The sequence below is a fragment of the Thalia democratica genome, chromosome 9 (genome assembly GCF_965202585.1).
Source record: "Thalia democratica chromosome 9, ktThaDemo2.hap1.1, whole genome shotgun sequence".
In the NCBI taxonomy this organism is placed as follows: domain Eukaryota; kingdom Metazoa; phylum Chordata; class Thaliacea; order Salpida; family Salpidae; genus Thalia; species Thalia democratica.
Window position 1 is genome coordinate 3126829 of NC_139173.1, and position 19072 is coordinate 3145900.

At 24.6% G+C, this 19072-nt stretch overlaps 1 protein-coding gene across 2 annotated transcripts; it reads right to left on the bottom strand.

Annotated features, from left to right (window-relative positions):
• Positions 1-1603: 1603 nt before the first annotated feature.
• On the bottom strand, positions 1604-16588 carry LOC145844646 (CUGBP Elav-like family member 2). Of its 2 annotated transcripts, none has more exons than XM_082952048.1 (13): positions 16466-16588; positions 11112-11233; positions 10585-10755; positions 10255-10337; positions 9827-9973; positions 8094-8204; positions 7571-7714; positions 7277-7328; positions 6963-7133; positions 5863-6033; positions 4474-4536; positions 3458-3601; positions 1604-3238 (listed from the first exon to the last, which is right to left on the bottom strand). In XM_082952048.1, exons 2-13 carry the CDS (start codon positions 11128-11130, stop codon positions 3090-3092), a joined length of 1425 nt encoding a protein of 474 aa, XP_082808174.1. In that variant the 5' UTR covers positions 11131-11233; positions 16466-16588; the 3' UTR covers positions 1604-3089. The 2 variants fall into 2 exon arrangements, with proteins under 2 accessions (XP_082808174.1, XP_082808172.1); XM_082952046.1 differs by having other exon boundaries at positions 5821-6033.
• Positions 16589-19072: the final 2484 nt, after the last annotated feature.

The following is a 19072-nucleotide window of genomic DNA, read 5'->3' on the forward strand; positions in this document are numbered from 1 at the left end:
ATTAGTTTTAGACAAACCTAATTAATTTATTTTATATACTTATTATAAACAAGTAAAAATAATTATAGATATACTTTGAAAATGATACATAAAATGTTCTTTTTTGATAAAAAATAGTCTTTTGGAATAGTTATAAAATAATTCAAAGATTTTACAATTCATCAGACAAAATTAGAGTTTAAATTTTCGAATTTAGTTCTCTACAGAAAAATACGATTGTTTTAATAAAAATTATTTTCCTCTGACCACAAACGACATACGCAATAATGACTAGAAAAACTTATATTTTTAAAATCTACTTTAACAACAAAAGTTTGGACTATTATTACATTCTTTTTATTAACGTTGTTTAAATGTTTTTATACTAAGGTTTAATGAAAAGTATTTAGAACTTCCATAGTGATGTACAACAAAATAAACTGTACAGTTTACAAGTTTTTTTTAATAATATTGCTTATTGAACGACAAAAATGCGCTAAAAGTATTTAGTCCTAGGACCTGGTGTACGAAGGAACCTTTCGGTTAATGAGTCGTTAATTGTTAATGACCACTTGGATAGTTTAACGTCATCATACATGTACACTGCTAGACAATAAATGTATCAGTTAATGAAACAAAAATTAAATCTGTTTTATCTAATGCATGTTTTTTTTTTGTTTTTTTTTTCAGGTAGACTCAGCCGAAAGTTTGTTATTATTATAACAGAAAATAAACTTTTGGAAGTTTGTTTTTTATTTTTTTCTATCCCATCAATGAACGCCGAGATTAATTGTCGCATTGGTAAAGCTCCAGGCATATTCACTAGACTATCTGCAAAATTTCAAGATAACCCAAAACTATCTTTGGGCATACAGTTGGCAATTTCTACTGATAGTCTGCTGTAAGGCAGCTAGACGTGGACCCTGAAAATTGTGCATAGGATAATCAACACAGCCTAACAACGATGCCTTCTGAGTTGTACATAATCTGAAACCAGCGCATGTATGTTTTAAGAATAAGTGACGTATTCCAGTATGAGTTAATCGTCCAACACTACATTACAGAGAATTTTGCAAACACAATTAAAGAGCTTAGATGTAGGGGTTAAGTAGGTGAAAAAAGCTAATTTATGAAGGCTCTCGCTATAAGCAAGAAACAGTGTAAAACTGGAAACTTTTGTCAGACCTAAGCAACTACAATGAAAATATTTCTGTTAATCTAAAATATCAGTCTTGTCGTGCAGAATGTGTGTTGGTCAAGTTTTTAATTTGTTACAAATCATGAGAACACACCATGTATTTTTAGCTACAAGCAAAACTATTTGCTAAAAATTTCTACAATAGACAGACTGACGGTAATTAACCTTTTTTATTTAAGAAAATTTCAACACAAATATAATAAAAAAAAATTTTAAATTAAATAAAATTAGAAACTACTGATTTATCAAGGAAAAAATGTCTAATTCTATTAGAATTTTTAAATGTTGAGTTGTTTTAAATGATGATCGTTCTTATAAAACTGCTAATATTTTTTAACTTTTTTATTTAATTTAAATACAAATAAAACAATGTATTTCGTTGCATACTTATTAATTCTACTTTATATAAAATACAACAGGTTTAAAGCGTTATAAACGCAAATTTAATTTATATTTTCGAGCAAATACAATACATAACTGACACAAACAGCAATAACTCCAACAACAAATGAAAACAAAACCTCTTTTAAGCAACTTTTAATAAAAAAAGCTACCAAACAATTCAAATGTAGACGACTCTCAAGTAAGCAAGTAATATTAACAATAATGAACAAATTAACAATCAAAATAACAACACAACGATAATAAAAAAACCTGCAACTTTTCAAAAAAAAAGTTTTAAAACCAGAATCGTTTTTGTTTTTTATTTTGAGCTCTTTTTAAGAACTAAGACATATTTTTGGAAGCTAAAGTCCTAATACAATTGATTCTCATTTTCCACAAGCTTTAAAGAGGCTGTAAAAACAATTAATCAACTGGAAAAGGATTTTAGGACCAATAAAAATATTTATTACGTACAACGTCGTTTTTTAGGTAATAGTTGCAGTCAACACAAATTTCTGTACGTAGTAAAGGCGATACATATTAGAGAGAATTTAGAGCGAAAACGACTTGAGCACTTTTCAGTGGTGTCACAACATCTTCAACAAAGTTGAAATGTCACTTCTCCTAATATTATAAATATATGGTCGCTATTTTTGTCACAGTATGAAATTTGAAATGAAAAAATTTCTAATCACACGAAAAAAAATTCCATAACACAACAAATGCTGTATAAGCCAACTGAATACCTTGAATAAAGCGAACTTAACTTTTGTGAGCTCGAATGATAAATGACTTTTAGATTTCAGAGCGGATTTTTACAGAATTTATGTTCAAAAAAAGGCAGAAATTTGATAAAATGTGTGCCATAAAGTTAAATATTTTAAAAACAGTGGGCGCGTGTGAGTGATTAACATTTAGGGGGACGGTTTTGACGTATGCAGCAAAAAAAAGTGAGTTACAAACTTTGAAAAGTGTGCCGGGAAATAAAATAACGTCCAATAAGTGTGAACAAGGTTTTCGTTGTAAATAAAAACACCAAATACTACACGACAACACCAAATTGTTAATTAAATATCGACTCGGCTGTTGTTATATACGAATATTTGTAAGTGGCTCTAAAAGAGAACAGAATAACTGAGATGTAAAAACGATGCTGAAAATTTTTAAATATACGTTTTTGTCGTTTCACGAAATAATTTACATTTAAATATTTATATTAAAAAATATATTAAATAGAAACAACTGCAAAACAACATAAAATCAAAGCAAACAAACAAAATTGCTATAAAACAATGTAACACCAAAACAAAAATAATACATACTTTAATATAAATACTGTACGGTTTTGAACCTTAAACATTTTGAGCATTTTATGTGTACATTGAGTATACAAAGTAGTAATTTTGATTGCTTGTATTGAGTTTAATTGGGTTTTATAAAAAAGTAAAAACTATAAAAATATAGCTATTAACATGTTTTAGAAGAAATTGCAATTAAGATTTTTGTTTTTTAGCTATCAATACTAGCTTCAGTATGTAGATGATGCTTGTTTGTTTGTGGCAGTTTCGTTTTTGGGGCGTTTCAGTTGAACTTTTAACCTCTTCATACCAATTTGGTAGCCGTGCATGGCTTGTATCGCGTGCTGAGCTGAAACTGGGTTGTCGTAACTCACAAATCCTATTTTATAACATTGCATTTGTTAATATACATTTAAACAAGTATAAACGAAACTGTATAAACAACATTTAACAAGTTCTTTTAATATTTTTAATTATCTATAAATCTTTAATTCATTTAGATTTTAGACCAAAAGATATTTATTGTGTTAAACTTTAGATTATTAAATCAAAATTTGCTGTATATTAAAACTAGAGCTAAATAATTTTAAAAGTTTACCGAAACACTTGGATAGATTTGTTTGTTTATCGATGAAGACTTTAGCAGAAACGACAGTTCCGTATGGAGCAAAACTTTGTAAGAGATCATGGTCAGTAAAATGAGTTGGCAAGTGATATATGAACAAGTTTGAACCGTCTGGACCTGATTTATTTGTTAGAAATTAAGTAAAATTGCATAATAAAAATGACCTAAGAAGTAATAAACTATTTATATTGTTATCAAGGTTCACAAGTTATAAAAAAAAAATAAACTCAAAATAAACTTATAAGCTATATATATATATATGCCCTTAGTAAACTATATTCAACGGTAACCAAAAAAATATAGCACATAAATGTTATCTTTATAAAGAAATAATAGTTTTATTTTACTACGCAACTAAGACTTCTACAATTTTTATTAAATCTTTTTTTTAAGTTTTCAGAGGTAAGTGTAATAAACTTTCAGAATATTCAGAAAATAAAATGTAAACATTTAAGAAACTTTTTTATTGAGTTTAGTACTTTTGTTTATCAAAATAATTTAAAATTTTAGAGAATACATAACATTAAGTAACAACCTTTAAATGACTTTTTAATTCATATAATTGAAAACAATTTGTTTTTTGACTAAAAGAGAAAATATTTTCAACAAATTACCTAAAGTTCCAAAATAAACTTTTACACTACAAAACCCTTGTATTTTTTCTTTAGCGCGTGCAATTATTTACACTTGAGCTAGTTTAAAGATTTTAATCCTTTCAAATAGCGCGGTCTACAGAGTTGTCTCACTTAAATTATCTTACAAACTTTCTTCTTCTTTTTTTAATTTTAAATAACCATTTAAGTTTTAAATACATGTACATTTTAAACTTATTTTGTATTCTTTTTACATTTTGTATTTTATGAAATTTGTTAGTGGGCAACCATAATAGATACTTAAACTTCAATGGCTACTTAGTTTTAGCTTTGGTTTCATTTCAGTATATTATGCAACATATTATTTAATAAATACTTAATATATTAAAAACAAACCTTCTCTGTGACTACCAGCAGGTGTGAGTGATTGAAAGGACAAAGGTGGGTGATTTAACATGGCTGTAATAGAATAAAAAACTTTTTTTTTTTGATTTATTTGTATGGATTAGTGTAGAATAAAGAATATAATAAAACTTTTCTATATTTTTTTTTTCAAGTAAACCTAGATATAATCAGTACTATATACAATTTTTGAATGTTACAAAAATTAGTCTAAAGTAAATTACTTCACAACAAAATGTTGACCAATAAATTTACAAACAGTTTTAACTACATATAATGTTCTATACAAAACCTGATCTAAACTAAAATAAAACACAATAATTATTTTTAAATTCTTCTAACACTACTTTTTTTACAAAAAATAATTGAAGTTTTCACAATGCATGCTCAAATACAACTTAAAGAATTCAGTAGTAAAATTTCTGGATAGTCCAGAATATCAATACTACATTTTGTTATTTTTAATTTAATATACCTGTAATTAATCTTATCTAAATACAGTTTATTTAAATAAATGATTTACAACTTAAATTAATAGCTAATTTATCAATAATATTTTGATAACAAATACCTTAAAGAGGATTAAGTTACACTGTATCACTTTAAAAATAGTATAAATAAACAAATTTGATACTTTTTTTGAGAAATATATGAAAAGATCATATTATACAAAGTTGTATCTACATGCACCATAAATAAAATTAAATTTTCATATGCAAATTATAAACTGTTTCTACTTAAATTACTAGTTTTCAAGTTATACTTGAGAAACATTACTTTTCAATGAAAAGTCTTCAATAATAAGCTAGAGATACAATTATTTATTTTAACTTTCGTTCTAAAGTTTACGTTGTTATTAAACAAAATTAAAAGATTTACAGTGAACTATTTAGTAAGCGCAGTCAGCAATATAAATAAATTAAGGGCGGTTTTTGTGGGTTTAAATACCAATTTAAACCTATCTTGTTAATTTGTCAGTCTGTGAACTTTAGTGTTGTTTTGTTTATTTATTTTTCCAATACAATAGTGGAACTTGAAAGTTACTACCATAATGTTTACTCTAGCATTAAACTAAATGAACAAATGAGAAATCAATAATAAAATTAATTTAGTTCTTAAATTAACTATAAACTTAAGTGTTTTTGCATTTTGATTTTCTGCAAATAATTTATAAAAACATACACCAAATTAAGTTTTAAACAGATGTTTTGAAATCTACTTAAATTCACCAAGTACCCACAAAACAAATAAAAATCACTCCTTATTTTCTACAAGAAACACATGCATACTATGATGACGTGATGATGTATTGTTGAGCATGCGTTGCTTTTGAAAACTCACAATTATTAGAAGTAGGAGTGTTGTAATTACTACTACTTGTACCTAGCATGCCAGCCGTCGGGTCCAGCTGAATGGGCGAGTTGTTTCTGTCGACAGCCCCGGCTGAAGGTCTCAGGGCGAAACTGCTCTCACTGTGGTCGTGGCCCGACAAACTTCCGTACAAAGAGCTCCCTCCAGCGTTCAAATTGTAGCCAGCTTTCGGGAACGGCACAGCTGAAAATTTGAATGCTTTATGAGATGGTAAAAAATGAATTAGGAACTAGCTAAACTCGCAATAAATTTTAAAATAATGTAGTTTATGTTTTTAAACACTTTCTACTATAGAAGTTAGACAAAGAGTTTTAAAATAATAAAATAGTTCTAGTTTTAAAAATAATTGTTCAATAACAAAAAAGAATTCTCATTTTTATAGACTTATTCAAAGAAAATTATTCAAGACCTGTCTTAAATAAATGTTTAAATGGTTGTACAAAGGTATAGATAATATTTAAAGACTAAGCTCAAATATTTAGTTGTTCTGAAAAACGTGAAATGAATAAGTAAAATAAAATTCAACACAAAAAACATTTTTGTATACAAATACTATTTTTATCAAAATATACTTTTGAGCAAACTTATTACATAATGTATTAAATATAATGCAGATAAAAAGTACTTTTTCAAAAAAATCCTCAAATACCAGTTTCTCTAAAAATAGAAAAATATATTTCAATCAACAGACTACATGTAAATATATTTACGATTTTTAACTTAAATACATTCTAAATATAACATAAAATAGCATTAGCTAAAAAAAACTGATGTGGAAAATTATATTTAAATTATTTAATCTAGCATTACAAAATATCACTGTAAATAATTGATGATTTATTCTATCAATACTCGCATGAAAATATCTAAGAACTATACAGACAATTTTTAAATAAATACAAATAGTTTTAAACTAAAAAAAATTCCAGTAGTCTAGCATTTTTAGTAAAAAAAAAACAAATTCTTTTAAACTCTTTGCTTAAATTATATCTTAAAAATTAATACATTTTCCATTTTCAATATAATATTAGTTCAAAATTTAACTACAAAGAAATCATTTTATCAAAAACATTCTCTAGTTTTTTTTTCAAACAAAAACGATGTTTTTATACCAGATGGAACAGAGGATGAACCGCTGTGGTGTTGTCCAACAAACGATGATGTCGACTTGCTAGCTGTTGGTGAAGGGCATCCGTTCATTTTTTGTCCCTGAGACGCGATTAGTGTCTGGGCTGCTGCTGTTGCTAACATGAATGCGTGTTGTAGTTGTGTTGGTGTCAAATCTTTACAGAAAAAAATCAGTAGATAAAAATTTAAAGGGTTTTTTAGAGAAGATTTATTTTTTGATGTTCAGCCTTTAGATTTATATCATTTAATTTTGTATTGAATACTTATTTTTTTAATAATAAAAATGAATAGTACTTACTTGCCAAATTGTTCACAAGATACGGATTATTTGCAGCTAATGCTTGAGCCATCTGAAATTGTATTTATCTCATTAATGTTTGGTCAAAACTAATAACATTTAATTGTTTATTATACTAAGATCACTCAAAAAAATTAAAATCAACTTGTTGCTAAAAAAGATTTAACTTTATAATAATTGAATATGGAAAATAAAAAAGCCTAAAAATTTAATGCATAAAAAGCACCAATTTAAATTTTTGTTAGTTATCAGCTCGTATTTATCATAGAGAGTCAGTTTAAACATGATACTAACAGGCGCAAATGCAGCGAGACTTGACAGACTTTTCCATTGATTTGTGAACTGGCTCAACTGCTGTGATATTTGAGCTTGCACTTTCTTGCGCTCTCTCTCCTTAGGAGAATCTGCCAGTTTGACTACGATTGGTGCTGAACAGCCCTGTAAACAACGTATTAATAATGCAACGCAAACTAGCATTGAAAATTTACAGATTTGCGCAATAAGCTGTAAAAATTAACTTTTCTTATTTTGAAAATTTAGGTGACTTGATTCCTGTTTTATTACGAACATTAAAAAGTAAATTAATTTTTTTATTAACTTAATTGTACAAAACAAGAAAAAAATTAAAACAAAATAAGTTTTAACAATATAGAAACAAGAAGTTTATACATTTTTAGGTGGCAAACTTGGTGTAAAAGGTATAACTTAATTTATTTATTAATCTTTTAAAATAAATTTTGTTGGCAGAGGTTTGTAGATACGAAAAACATCAATAACAGAGGTTCTAAGCCTCTTATGACGACATAAAGAGCCGTACCTCCATAGTAGTTGACTGGTGCATGCAGTGAATGGCGTTTTGTGCAGCTGATTTTCTTGAAAATGTGACGAAAGCGCAGCCTTTGCTGATTCCATCGCGATTCACCAACACCTGTTCACATAAAACTAGTTTCATGCTCGTGTTTCAATAAGTGAAATATTAAGTTTCTCATAAGTCAATGTTATAATTTTTAAATTAAAAGTTTTTTTTTAATGTAGCTTATATTGAAAGATATTATTGAAAACTTTAAGCATTAAAACCATAAAAATATTGAACTTTACAACTTATGGATTAGAATACACCAGTTTATTCATAGTATACATTGATATAACTAAGAAATCATATGCACTTTATTTTTATACTACAATGATTAAAATATCTACTTATATTACTGCAAGAAGTAGAAATATGCACTAAAACCAATAAGAAAATTTTACAAAATTAATTTGAGTGAGAAAACTACTTAAAACCGGCATAAAACTTTTAGCATTTAAATTATTTATAAATGTTTTCTACCAGTAAATAAACAAAATATTTTAAAGGTTAATCTTGATATAGTTTTTAAGTTTATATAAAAATAGGTAGGCTATTGTATCATCAATGTCAAAAATAGATTTGCCTTTTAATTGTTATTTAAAAACATATATTAAGTAACTATAAATATTAATTCTAAAGTTCTCAACTTAAATTAAAAGTTTTACGATATTAAAACAAAACTAAATTTTTTTATAACATTAGGTTTATGGTATTTATAACTTAAAAATAATCAATTAACAGCCATACAATCTTAAGTAATAATAAATAGTCTATACAATACCATTTGATACAAATACATATAATTAAAAACTTTATTGTAACAACAAATTTTGTTTTAAACTAAAAATAATTATTTTTTACATTGAGTTGTAAAAAATAATTATTTTATAAACTTGCATATAGGAAAAGTCTTCATAAACATTCAAGTGTATAAATATTTGTTTTAAAAAATTGTTCAAAAAAAAATTATATTACTATAAACAGTACTTTTTTTTTAATGCTATGATAATTTATTCAATAAAATGAACAGAATTCAAAATATACAACAAATAAATACAAGTATAAGCATGAAAAAAGAGAAAAAAGGCTTTTTCTTCACACATAAATAATTTAGCTGGCTATTTGTTTGCATAGTTACTATAATGGAAAGAGGTTAACTTACATTTAAACATTTTTTATAGAACATTTTAATTTAAACTAAATAAATTATAAATATTGATAAATAACATTTATGTTTGCAATATTCACTAAAATGTTAATGAATAAATTTATTTTAATGTTGTAAAATAATCAATAATATTTATTTTTGAATGAGTACGTGATTTTTTGATGCACAATAGAATGATTTGTTAGTGTATTGTTTATAACAGTAGTTCGGTATTGCATGAAAATTACTTTTATAAACTTGAAATTTTAATTTTTGAGAAACTTTTATTAGTTTATTTCAAATATCAAACACTATATTGAAAACAAAACAAAGAACTGATTTCCTACACTAAAATTTAATTACAAAATAGCAATACATTAAATTGATTAAAACTCAGTTTTAATTTATATTCAAATTTATTTGACGATTTATCATTCATAAATCTGTAAAATTGTAGAAGTTTTAATATTATAACAAATACATTTGTTCAAAATACTTTTAAAAACTATATTAATTATTAAAAATATTAAATATATTCTAAATAACAAACCCTGCATTCTTCAATATTTCCGAATTGACTGAACATTCTTCTTACATCTCTTTCCATAAGCTGCTTGTTCAACATACCAACAAACAATTTTCTGTCTTCAGTTTTGTTTTCAATGTCAGCAGGTTTCATTTGTATGCAGTGATGCATCTGAATCATTATTTATTTATTATTAATTTTGAAAAAGGCATTTAGCTATTTGGAGTAACATAATATTGATCAAACTTATGAGATCATTACCCTTTAATACAATTTTTATTGCAATACATTACAAATAACAACAAGAAGCTTTAAAATTGAACTCTAGCCTATTCAAAAAATTGCAGTTTCTCAGTAGTAAGCCATGTAAAATTAACAAGGTATTTTCAACAAATATTTACCACTTTTACTAGTTAGTTGTGAATATTATTTTTAATTTATTGTTAACTCACTCCAGTTAAAGTTTTGACATTATGAAGAGCATTCTGAGCTTCCAAAGCTGCCTTCCTTGTATAAAATGTCACAAAACAGCATCCTAAGAATAACATATTTGGTTGAAAAATTTATATTTGTTCTTTTTTTTTGTAAATAACTTTTACATTGCAGGTAACTTGTTTATATTTAATAAAAAGCATCATTATTTTTCTATATTCTTAGTATCGTTTCTAAAAGGTTATAGTAAAGAACTAATAAGGTTCATACAAAAACTACTTTAAACATAACTTAGTATAAAAAACAGGGTTAAGCTAGTGTATATCAAATACATTAATAAACAATATTACCTTTGCTTAATGAGCTTCCTTTTTCTCTTAAAATATTTAGAGAGAATATTGGACCATAGGGATCCAGCAATTCATGAATTTCTGTTTCTGACCAATTTTTAGGAATTTGGCCCAAAAACATTTTAATTGCATCAGGATCCGGTTGGTCTGGTCTGCTGACCAATGTTGTATCTGGAAAATTTTAATTTTTAAATAGTTTAACATACTTGTTTTCAATTTATATAATTTTTAATTTTCTAAAATAATTTTTTTTAAACGTATAAAATTAAGATTTTTGTCAGTTTTTTTTACAATGTAGGAATGTTTTCAAGAATTAAGAATAATACAAGAAAAATTTTAACCAAAACTAAGTAAAAAAGTGATATTAACAAAAGAGAGATTCTAACTCTAATTAACAGTTTTAATTAAATTTATAACAACATTACAACTTTGTAAATGTATAACAGTACAAAACTTTTAAAACTTATTCTAATAATTTTTTTTCAAATACTATAAATTTACAAATAATTTTGAAATGGTAAACAAACCTTTAAGATTCACACTCATTGCTTGACAATATGGTTTATATTCAGACACTAAGTTTGACAGTCAGCCGAATCAAATGTGAATTTGATCCCTGGTTTTACAATCTTTCTTTACAAATGGATAACTGCAACAGTTAAACAATTTACATAAAACCTAGAAAAACTTCAAGTTAACTCTTTTTACTATATTATAATACTTGATGCATTAAATAAAACTTTACTATGACTTTGTTTTCTCTACATTAAAACTAAAGTTTTAAGTTTGAACAATTTTATACAAAACATTTTTTTTTAAATTGACAAAAAATATTTTTTTGTTTATGAATCGTTTTTAGTTGTAGTATTTCAAGAAGCATTTTCATTTAACTTGATATAAATGTTTCAAAATGTAACATAGTCTCGTTTGGGCATAGGGGGTAAATTACTTTCTTAACAAATTAATCCTTTTTTGTGTGTTTTAACTAAGCTACAAGTTGCTTTTTACAGATTTTTAGAATTCAAAATAATTTTTGAGATATAGCTGGTTAAATTTGGTTAAACAATAGGTTCCATATGAGAGGAGAAAACTAAAACTGGAAATAAGTAGAATTCACTAAAACAGTACAGCTGACAGTTGTATGATTTAATATATTTTATTGTCTTTTTTTTTCTCTCTTATGTTTTTTGAGATGACTACCTCAAACTTTCAGGAAATGTTCTTTGAAACATTTAAAAAATACTGCCGCAACAAAGTTTATAAAAAACTAAAAACTTAAATGTTGAATTTTTACCATAAACGGGTCTAAACAAACACTAGTCCTGGTGCATAACAGGATTGCCACTCTTTCAGTCAAAATAGCCAGTTTGAACTACATCAAACTATCCTGAATCATTCAGAGCTTATAAGAAAATTTCTTAAACAGTAAAAGGCAAAAATTTCAGACAACCTAATAATAAATATCATAAAAACAAAATGAATTATTTATAAAAAAAAGACAAACTTTTTTGCAGAAAAAAATATCAATTTATAAAGCTAGCCTGAAATTTATGAAAATTATTGAGGGTAGCCTGAGTTTTTCAAAAACATCAAAAAAGTTAGCAAGCTTGAGTATGTGGTAACCCCATTATAATTAGTAAACTTAATATTGGTATACATTAAGGGTATAGGGATTTTGAAAACATTTATACAAATATTAACAATTGATCTTATATGAAAGCTAAAAGTACATTGTATAACTTATAAGTTAGTTTTTATAGAACAAAAATAATTAATTATTGAGATAAAGTCAATTTCATTAAAAGTTTACTACATATACATGTGGACTGAAATCATTTTATTGTCTACTTTCTAAGAAACTATAAAATCACTAAAAATCTATTTTGTTATTAACTTTTTGAGCTAGAGACCTAAAATTTTCAGGAAACATTCTTTATGTAGTTTATAAAACTTTCAATGTTTGAACTTAACAACTATTAAAATGATATCTCGATTAAAAACAAAAATTATAGTGTTTTTTTTCTATTTTATTCAAAAAAACAAAAAAAATCTCCGTTAAAAAGATTTTAATGTTTGTAATGGACTTTTTAAAGTCAAAATTTAAAGAAGTTAGATTAAAGAAGAAGATAAATTTTTATTTAAATAGTATTGCTTGCATTTTTAGATTTGGACATCTATTAGGAACCTATTGAGCTTTGATTTTTTATATTTCAAAAGTTACTTTGAATTTTCTTAAGAGTTAAAAATATGTAATAGCAAAATATAATTCTTAAAAATAAAATCAATTTGTAAAAAAAAAGGTGTACCTCCGTTTGCCCTTATTCCATGTTTTAATAGATATTTCTTTAATTAGGGGCACAACTACAACAAATTAACAACTTTATTAAATACTGTTAAACAGCAATAATCAATGTTTAAATTGTAGCAAGTTTAATTTAATTATTAAATTTTTTTCTCAAAACAGTACAAATACAATCAAGGATGTAGGGGAGTAGCGGGTTTTTTAAATGATGATATTATTTTAAAGATCTTTAAGTCATCTAACAGTTGCTTTTTACTGTGTCCTGATAGTAATAATTAGTTTTTGAGATGTTAGGCGACTAAGTTGAAGAGTTCAATAGCCTTGTTAAAGAAACCCAAATTCCAAAGACAAAAAAAAAGACCATTTCATTAGAAATTTATCTTCTCCTACAACTTTTAAGCAATATTTTTAAAACTTTTTGAGTGAAATCTTAACTTAATGATAACCAATTCTGTTGTTGGAATTTTTTTTTTTTTTAGTAAACGTATTTTTTCATAAAACAGTTTTTATAACTAATTTTCTTTGTTTGGTTTTAGCTTTTTTTTTTTAGTTTTTAATTTTAAAACAGAATACTTTCTTAAAATGTAGGGAACATTTTCTAAAAATGTGAGGTTAGTAGCTTTAAAAATAAAGATAGATTTTGATTGAATTTTCAAGTTTAATAAAATTTAGTTTTGAGTAAGATGATAATGAAAAAACTGTGGTCCATACATTTCTATTCTAAACTTTTGCATTTGATAAAAACTGACATATAGTTTATACTTATAAGCTTTTATACAAGAGCTAATCTTAATTTTTGTAAAAAAAATGCTATTAACCCTGCCTATACCTCTAACCTTATACCAAGAAATTAATGACATATTTAATTTTAATTCAACTTACAGTACATTTATTGTAAATCCAATTACAAAATTAAAGTTTCTATTTTTAAATGTTTGTAGTTCTTTTTTATAAATTTTATCTAATAAAATCCACTGTTACGCCAACTAATACTTTTCTTAACTTTTGTTTTATTTTCAGAGTAACAATTTAAGTTCTCAACTTGAATCCATAAGAAATTTATATACTATAAACGTGCCCGTAGGGGCTTATTTTGATTTTAGTTATTTATTGTAACAGAAGATCTCATTAATCTTATTAATTGAATAAAAATTGATATACAAATAATTTGTAAATCGATAAATTTGTTTAATTATTCATTAGGTAAAAACCGCTTGTCTAAAACAAGATGTAGCTCTTTATAAAATGTATAACACTTCAAGACAGTCAGAAAACAGTAAACCAAGATGTCTTTAGTTAGTTTAGACTCATTATACTAAATAAGTTTTCCACAATTACAGTAGGGTGCATCTGTTGCCCTGACCTTAGAATTAAGAATTATAAGTTTAACTTTTTGTGCGTAGCAAACTACATTAAAAAAGTTATCTTTCTAGTTTTTACCACAGCTGTGCTTTTTACTTTTTTTCTGAAAATAATCCTTATGTAAATTGTATGGGACCCTAAAATTTAACCTTCAAGTTTTTGACTGAAATTTTTATACATATAGCAATTATCACAAAAACACATTCTATGTGTTTTAAGACAATTGAAAGAAAGTTTAATAAAGAAAACTTTTGATTTTCTTTATTTTTTTATCAATTTTTACTAATTTTAGTTTTTTTTTTGAGAAAATCAAGAAGTGCCTCAATAGAACTTTCTTCATATTATTATATAAGTAAAATGTGTTTTTGTGATGATTGCTACATGTACAAAAATTTCAGTCAAAAACTTTAAGGTCAAATTATTGAAGTATTTAGGTATTTTTGTATTGTTTCTTTATGTGATTTGGCATGCAAAAAAAAGTAACAAAAGTAGAAAAAAAAACTAAGCATTACTCAAAAATTTTAATTTTTGAGAGGCAACAGATGTACTTAACAAATCAAAACCAATACTTAAATAATAACTAAATAATGAACATTTTATGAAACTAAATAATGATACTTAATAAAAATTTAAAAAAAAACATAAGTTTTGTAGAGAATACTCAATAATTTTTACTAAAGTTAAGATAAAAATATCTAAGAATTAGGCATGAAATGCATCTAAGTTGACCTTAATGTTAGTTGAATTTGTCAATCTCAGTAGTATAGACTTCTTATTTGGAAGAAGGTAATTATTGAAAATCAAAACCTTATTTTTGACAAAGTTACTGCAAATACACTTATGAAAATTTGTATATATTCAGGGTTGCCAAATGTTTTTGGTAAATTTTATCCTGGTTTTGAAAATTTCTTTAAAGTTTTTGAAAATTCTATGTTTTAGGGTCTATTTTTATTATTATTATTAAATTAAACTTAAGGTAAAAAACTGTGTTAAAAAGTATAATGACATTGAAATGATATCTTTAAGCTTCTTAAATTGTGTTTTTTTTAAATACACTCTTTTGATGATGACAAAAAAAAATGTATCTATACAATAGATTTTTTGTGTCAAATTGAAATTTAATACTTAACATGTAAAAGTTGTTTAAAATTCCAGGTTTTTTAATGAATTTTGTTCAAAATTCAAGGTTTTTTTTTTCAAAGTTTCTCAAATTCCAGATTTTTTCAGTATTCAAGGTTTTTTGGCAACCTTGTACACAGTATGTACTTAAGACCTATGTTACTTTATTCAAATTTCAAATTGATTGATTGATACAATATTTAAGACCCCATAACAGAAAAAAACAAAGTTATGAAAATCTAAAGCTAAGTTTTATTATGTACATTTTAAAATTTAATTAAGGTAAAATAAAATATACTGTTTTTCGAACGGCACAATAAAAGCACTAAAATATTTGGTCCTAGGACCTTGTGTACAAAAAACCTTTTGGTTATCAAATTTTATGAGTATATTTTCAATAAATTTGGTACGTTAATGCTGTTAGCTAAAAACAAATTTTTCTTAAAAGGGCATAACTACTGAATTGATTGATTTAAAATCTACATGTAGTAACATATTAGTCTTAACATATTAGTAGAGAAAATTTTCTTCATATATGTGCAGTAACTTTGACAAAAACAACATTCTTAATCGAAACATTATTATAATTGTGGTATAATAAGAAATATACTTGACAACAGAACTTGAATACTTTGTTATTACATCTCAAAACACAAAATTAAACTTTATACTAACTTAAATACTTTTCTCACTAAAAGTATACATTGAAACTGTAATTAACAAAATATTAATTTTTTTAATTAACTGGAAATAAATTGATGTTTTCTGTTTTTCAAATAAATTTTTTAGGCTGAAATGTCTTTAATTGTAATCAGTAATTTCTGAACTAGTCAGTTTGACATATTAAATTTGTAGTTGTACAGTTTTAAACAATAGCAATTAAAATAAACAATAAATGCATGTAAAAAATATAACATACTAAGAGTAATAAAGGATCAAAGTTATAAAAGAATTCAAAGTAATATACTTAAAAAGTTTTAGTTAAATCAAATTAAGTTACACTTTTCTGTTACGTTTAACAACAATTTATTTTATCTAAATAATTACTTTTTTTAAACACTATCAGTAATAATACTTTTACATTAACAATTAACTTACTCCAGCAATCTTTTAAGACTCTCTTTAACAATTATCCAATTTACCTAACAATGACAAACCATGAAATAAATGCACACTACACCCTCCTTAGGAGTTGTAGATATAAAGACTAACAAAAAGTCTGTAAATCATTTTATCCATTTATACAAAATTTTAACAATTTATCATAGTAATAAAACAAACATTGACTTAATAAGATTTAATTAATTTAATTGTAACATAAATTAGTTACTAATTTCATGATATTGGAGTGAAAACTTGAAATTATTATAAAGAGTAAGATTCACTACAAAAATTATATACAAGCTTTCATTGAACTTCAAAACAACAATATGCAAACCTCAAGCTACCTACGTCATAATGGGTCTGTAGCATTTTTTACTTCAAAATATAACTGTTTCGCACTATTTTGTTGCATACCAAGGTGCAATACAAGAAAATAGAACAAAAGCATATTGTAGCGTTAAAAAAAGTAGTTTAACGGATTCAGTACTAGTAAAAGTAAACAGGTATAAATCAAGACAAAATAAAAATATTTTTTAATAAATTATTAACGTTATTTTTGCCAAAATATACGATAAACCAGAGTTGAAATGACCAGAAATAAACATAACTTACATTTATTATAATTAAGTGTATAATTGACTGTAGTAAAGAAAAAATATAATAAATTTATACTTTAACTGTAAAAAAAACATACTGCTGTTTTTATTACTATAACTGATAGTATAAATACATAAATTTGTTTTATAAAGTAGTCTTAAATCTAAAACTACCAACACGGCATTATCAATTGCTACAGTTACTAATTTACTAATGTAAAATTTTACTGCGTTAGGGTTCTTGGTTTTAATAAACGAGTGTGTATTAAAACTAAGGCATTTACTTTAACATAAAACAATTGAAAAACGCGTTAATTTATTTAAATATATGCTTCATCTGAAAAAATATTATATACGTATGTATATTGTACTAAGTATGTATTTATTTAATATACATACTAACATAATATATACATATACTAACTATTATAAATTGTTGAAAAACCTGATCTAAATTTAACTGGAAAATAAATTTATAGTAGTACTTTTATTACAAAATTTAAATATAAAAACATTTCAAAGATAAATTAAAACATAAACCATTGATTAGGACATAATAAACTTAAACTTTTATTGAAAATACTTTTTATATAGTTATAGCTAAGAAATTTAATTTTTTTTTAAGTGCTCAATGCTCATCGTTAACAAATCAATCAAAGTAACTTTTAAAATAATTATAAATAACGTTTTTATATATAAAAATGTAAAAAAAAAAAACGCTAACAGTTAATAAAATCTAATAAATGTGAATCAAGTAGCTAAATACTAGTTAACTTTTAAATTTAGTATTTATTTAAACTTTTAGGATTACTACTTGTCAAAATAATTAAACAATCTTAATAAAAATAAATTTAAACAATTTCAGCTCAATTTTTTTTTTAGTGACTTCAAACTTTGAAGTTCAAAGTTCATACCTAATTATTTGTAAAACAAAAACTGAAAGACATATAAAAACAAGAATAAGTACAATCTACAACAAATAACTTAAACATTTTACGGCAGATTGAGCTAGTGAAAATAAACTTATTATAATAAAAATATATATTAGTATTTACTCACGATTCTTGGTAGAAATTTTGTAACAAAATAGTAATTCATTAAAAATATTGCTAAAAACTGTATTTATTAACGATACGGGGTAAATACTAATAAACAAAAGTAAACTACTTTTAATTACTTTTAGATTAAACGATTTATTTTTTTTTAAAGTAGTATGTTCTAATAGTTTTAAATTAAGTCTTAAAAAGTTTAAAGTGCATTAACATACAAACTTAAGCTAACTCATCAAGCTGTAAAGACAGGTTTTTTTATTTTTTTCTTAATAAAGTTTATTAAAACTATTTTATTACTAATCTAGCTAGAACTATCAAATTGTTGTGTTATTATATCCTTAAGAAATTTTTAATTACAAGAGTTTTTAAAGACTCTCAACTAATGTAAAACTTAACTTAAAATGATACAATTTACCATCATTGTTCAACATTCTAATTTGTATTTTTGTTTGTCTGTTTATTTTGTTTTGTATTTTCGTTTAAAAACTAAATCAAAGTCATTTTTTAATTGTTAACCAATGGAAAAACTTGAATAAATTCAACAAGTAAATATTTCATAATTTTTTTCAACTTATATTCTTTTATTAAGCAACAAACAGTTTTCTAAGATTAGTTTTAAGTTAAGTATAATGTAAATTTTGAGTGGTGATTATAGGGGTAGGGTGAAGTGTGCGTAGGAATTTAGACAATGTCCCAAACAAACACAAAACCGGGTACAATTTTTTTGTTAGTTTTTCTAAACAGCTAAAAGTACTTCTACTACTTCTAAATTAAATTAGTTGTGATATTATATTAAGTAAACTTGAAATAGTGTGCCAACCTGTTTTTTTTAATTATTAAAACCAACTTATACAATACTGTATGAAATTTTTGCAAATGTTTTTTACTGGTGTTTTTGTAAATAAGTTTTAATTATTTCTTTAATATTTAAGCAGTATTTTTTTTGTTCATTA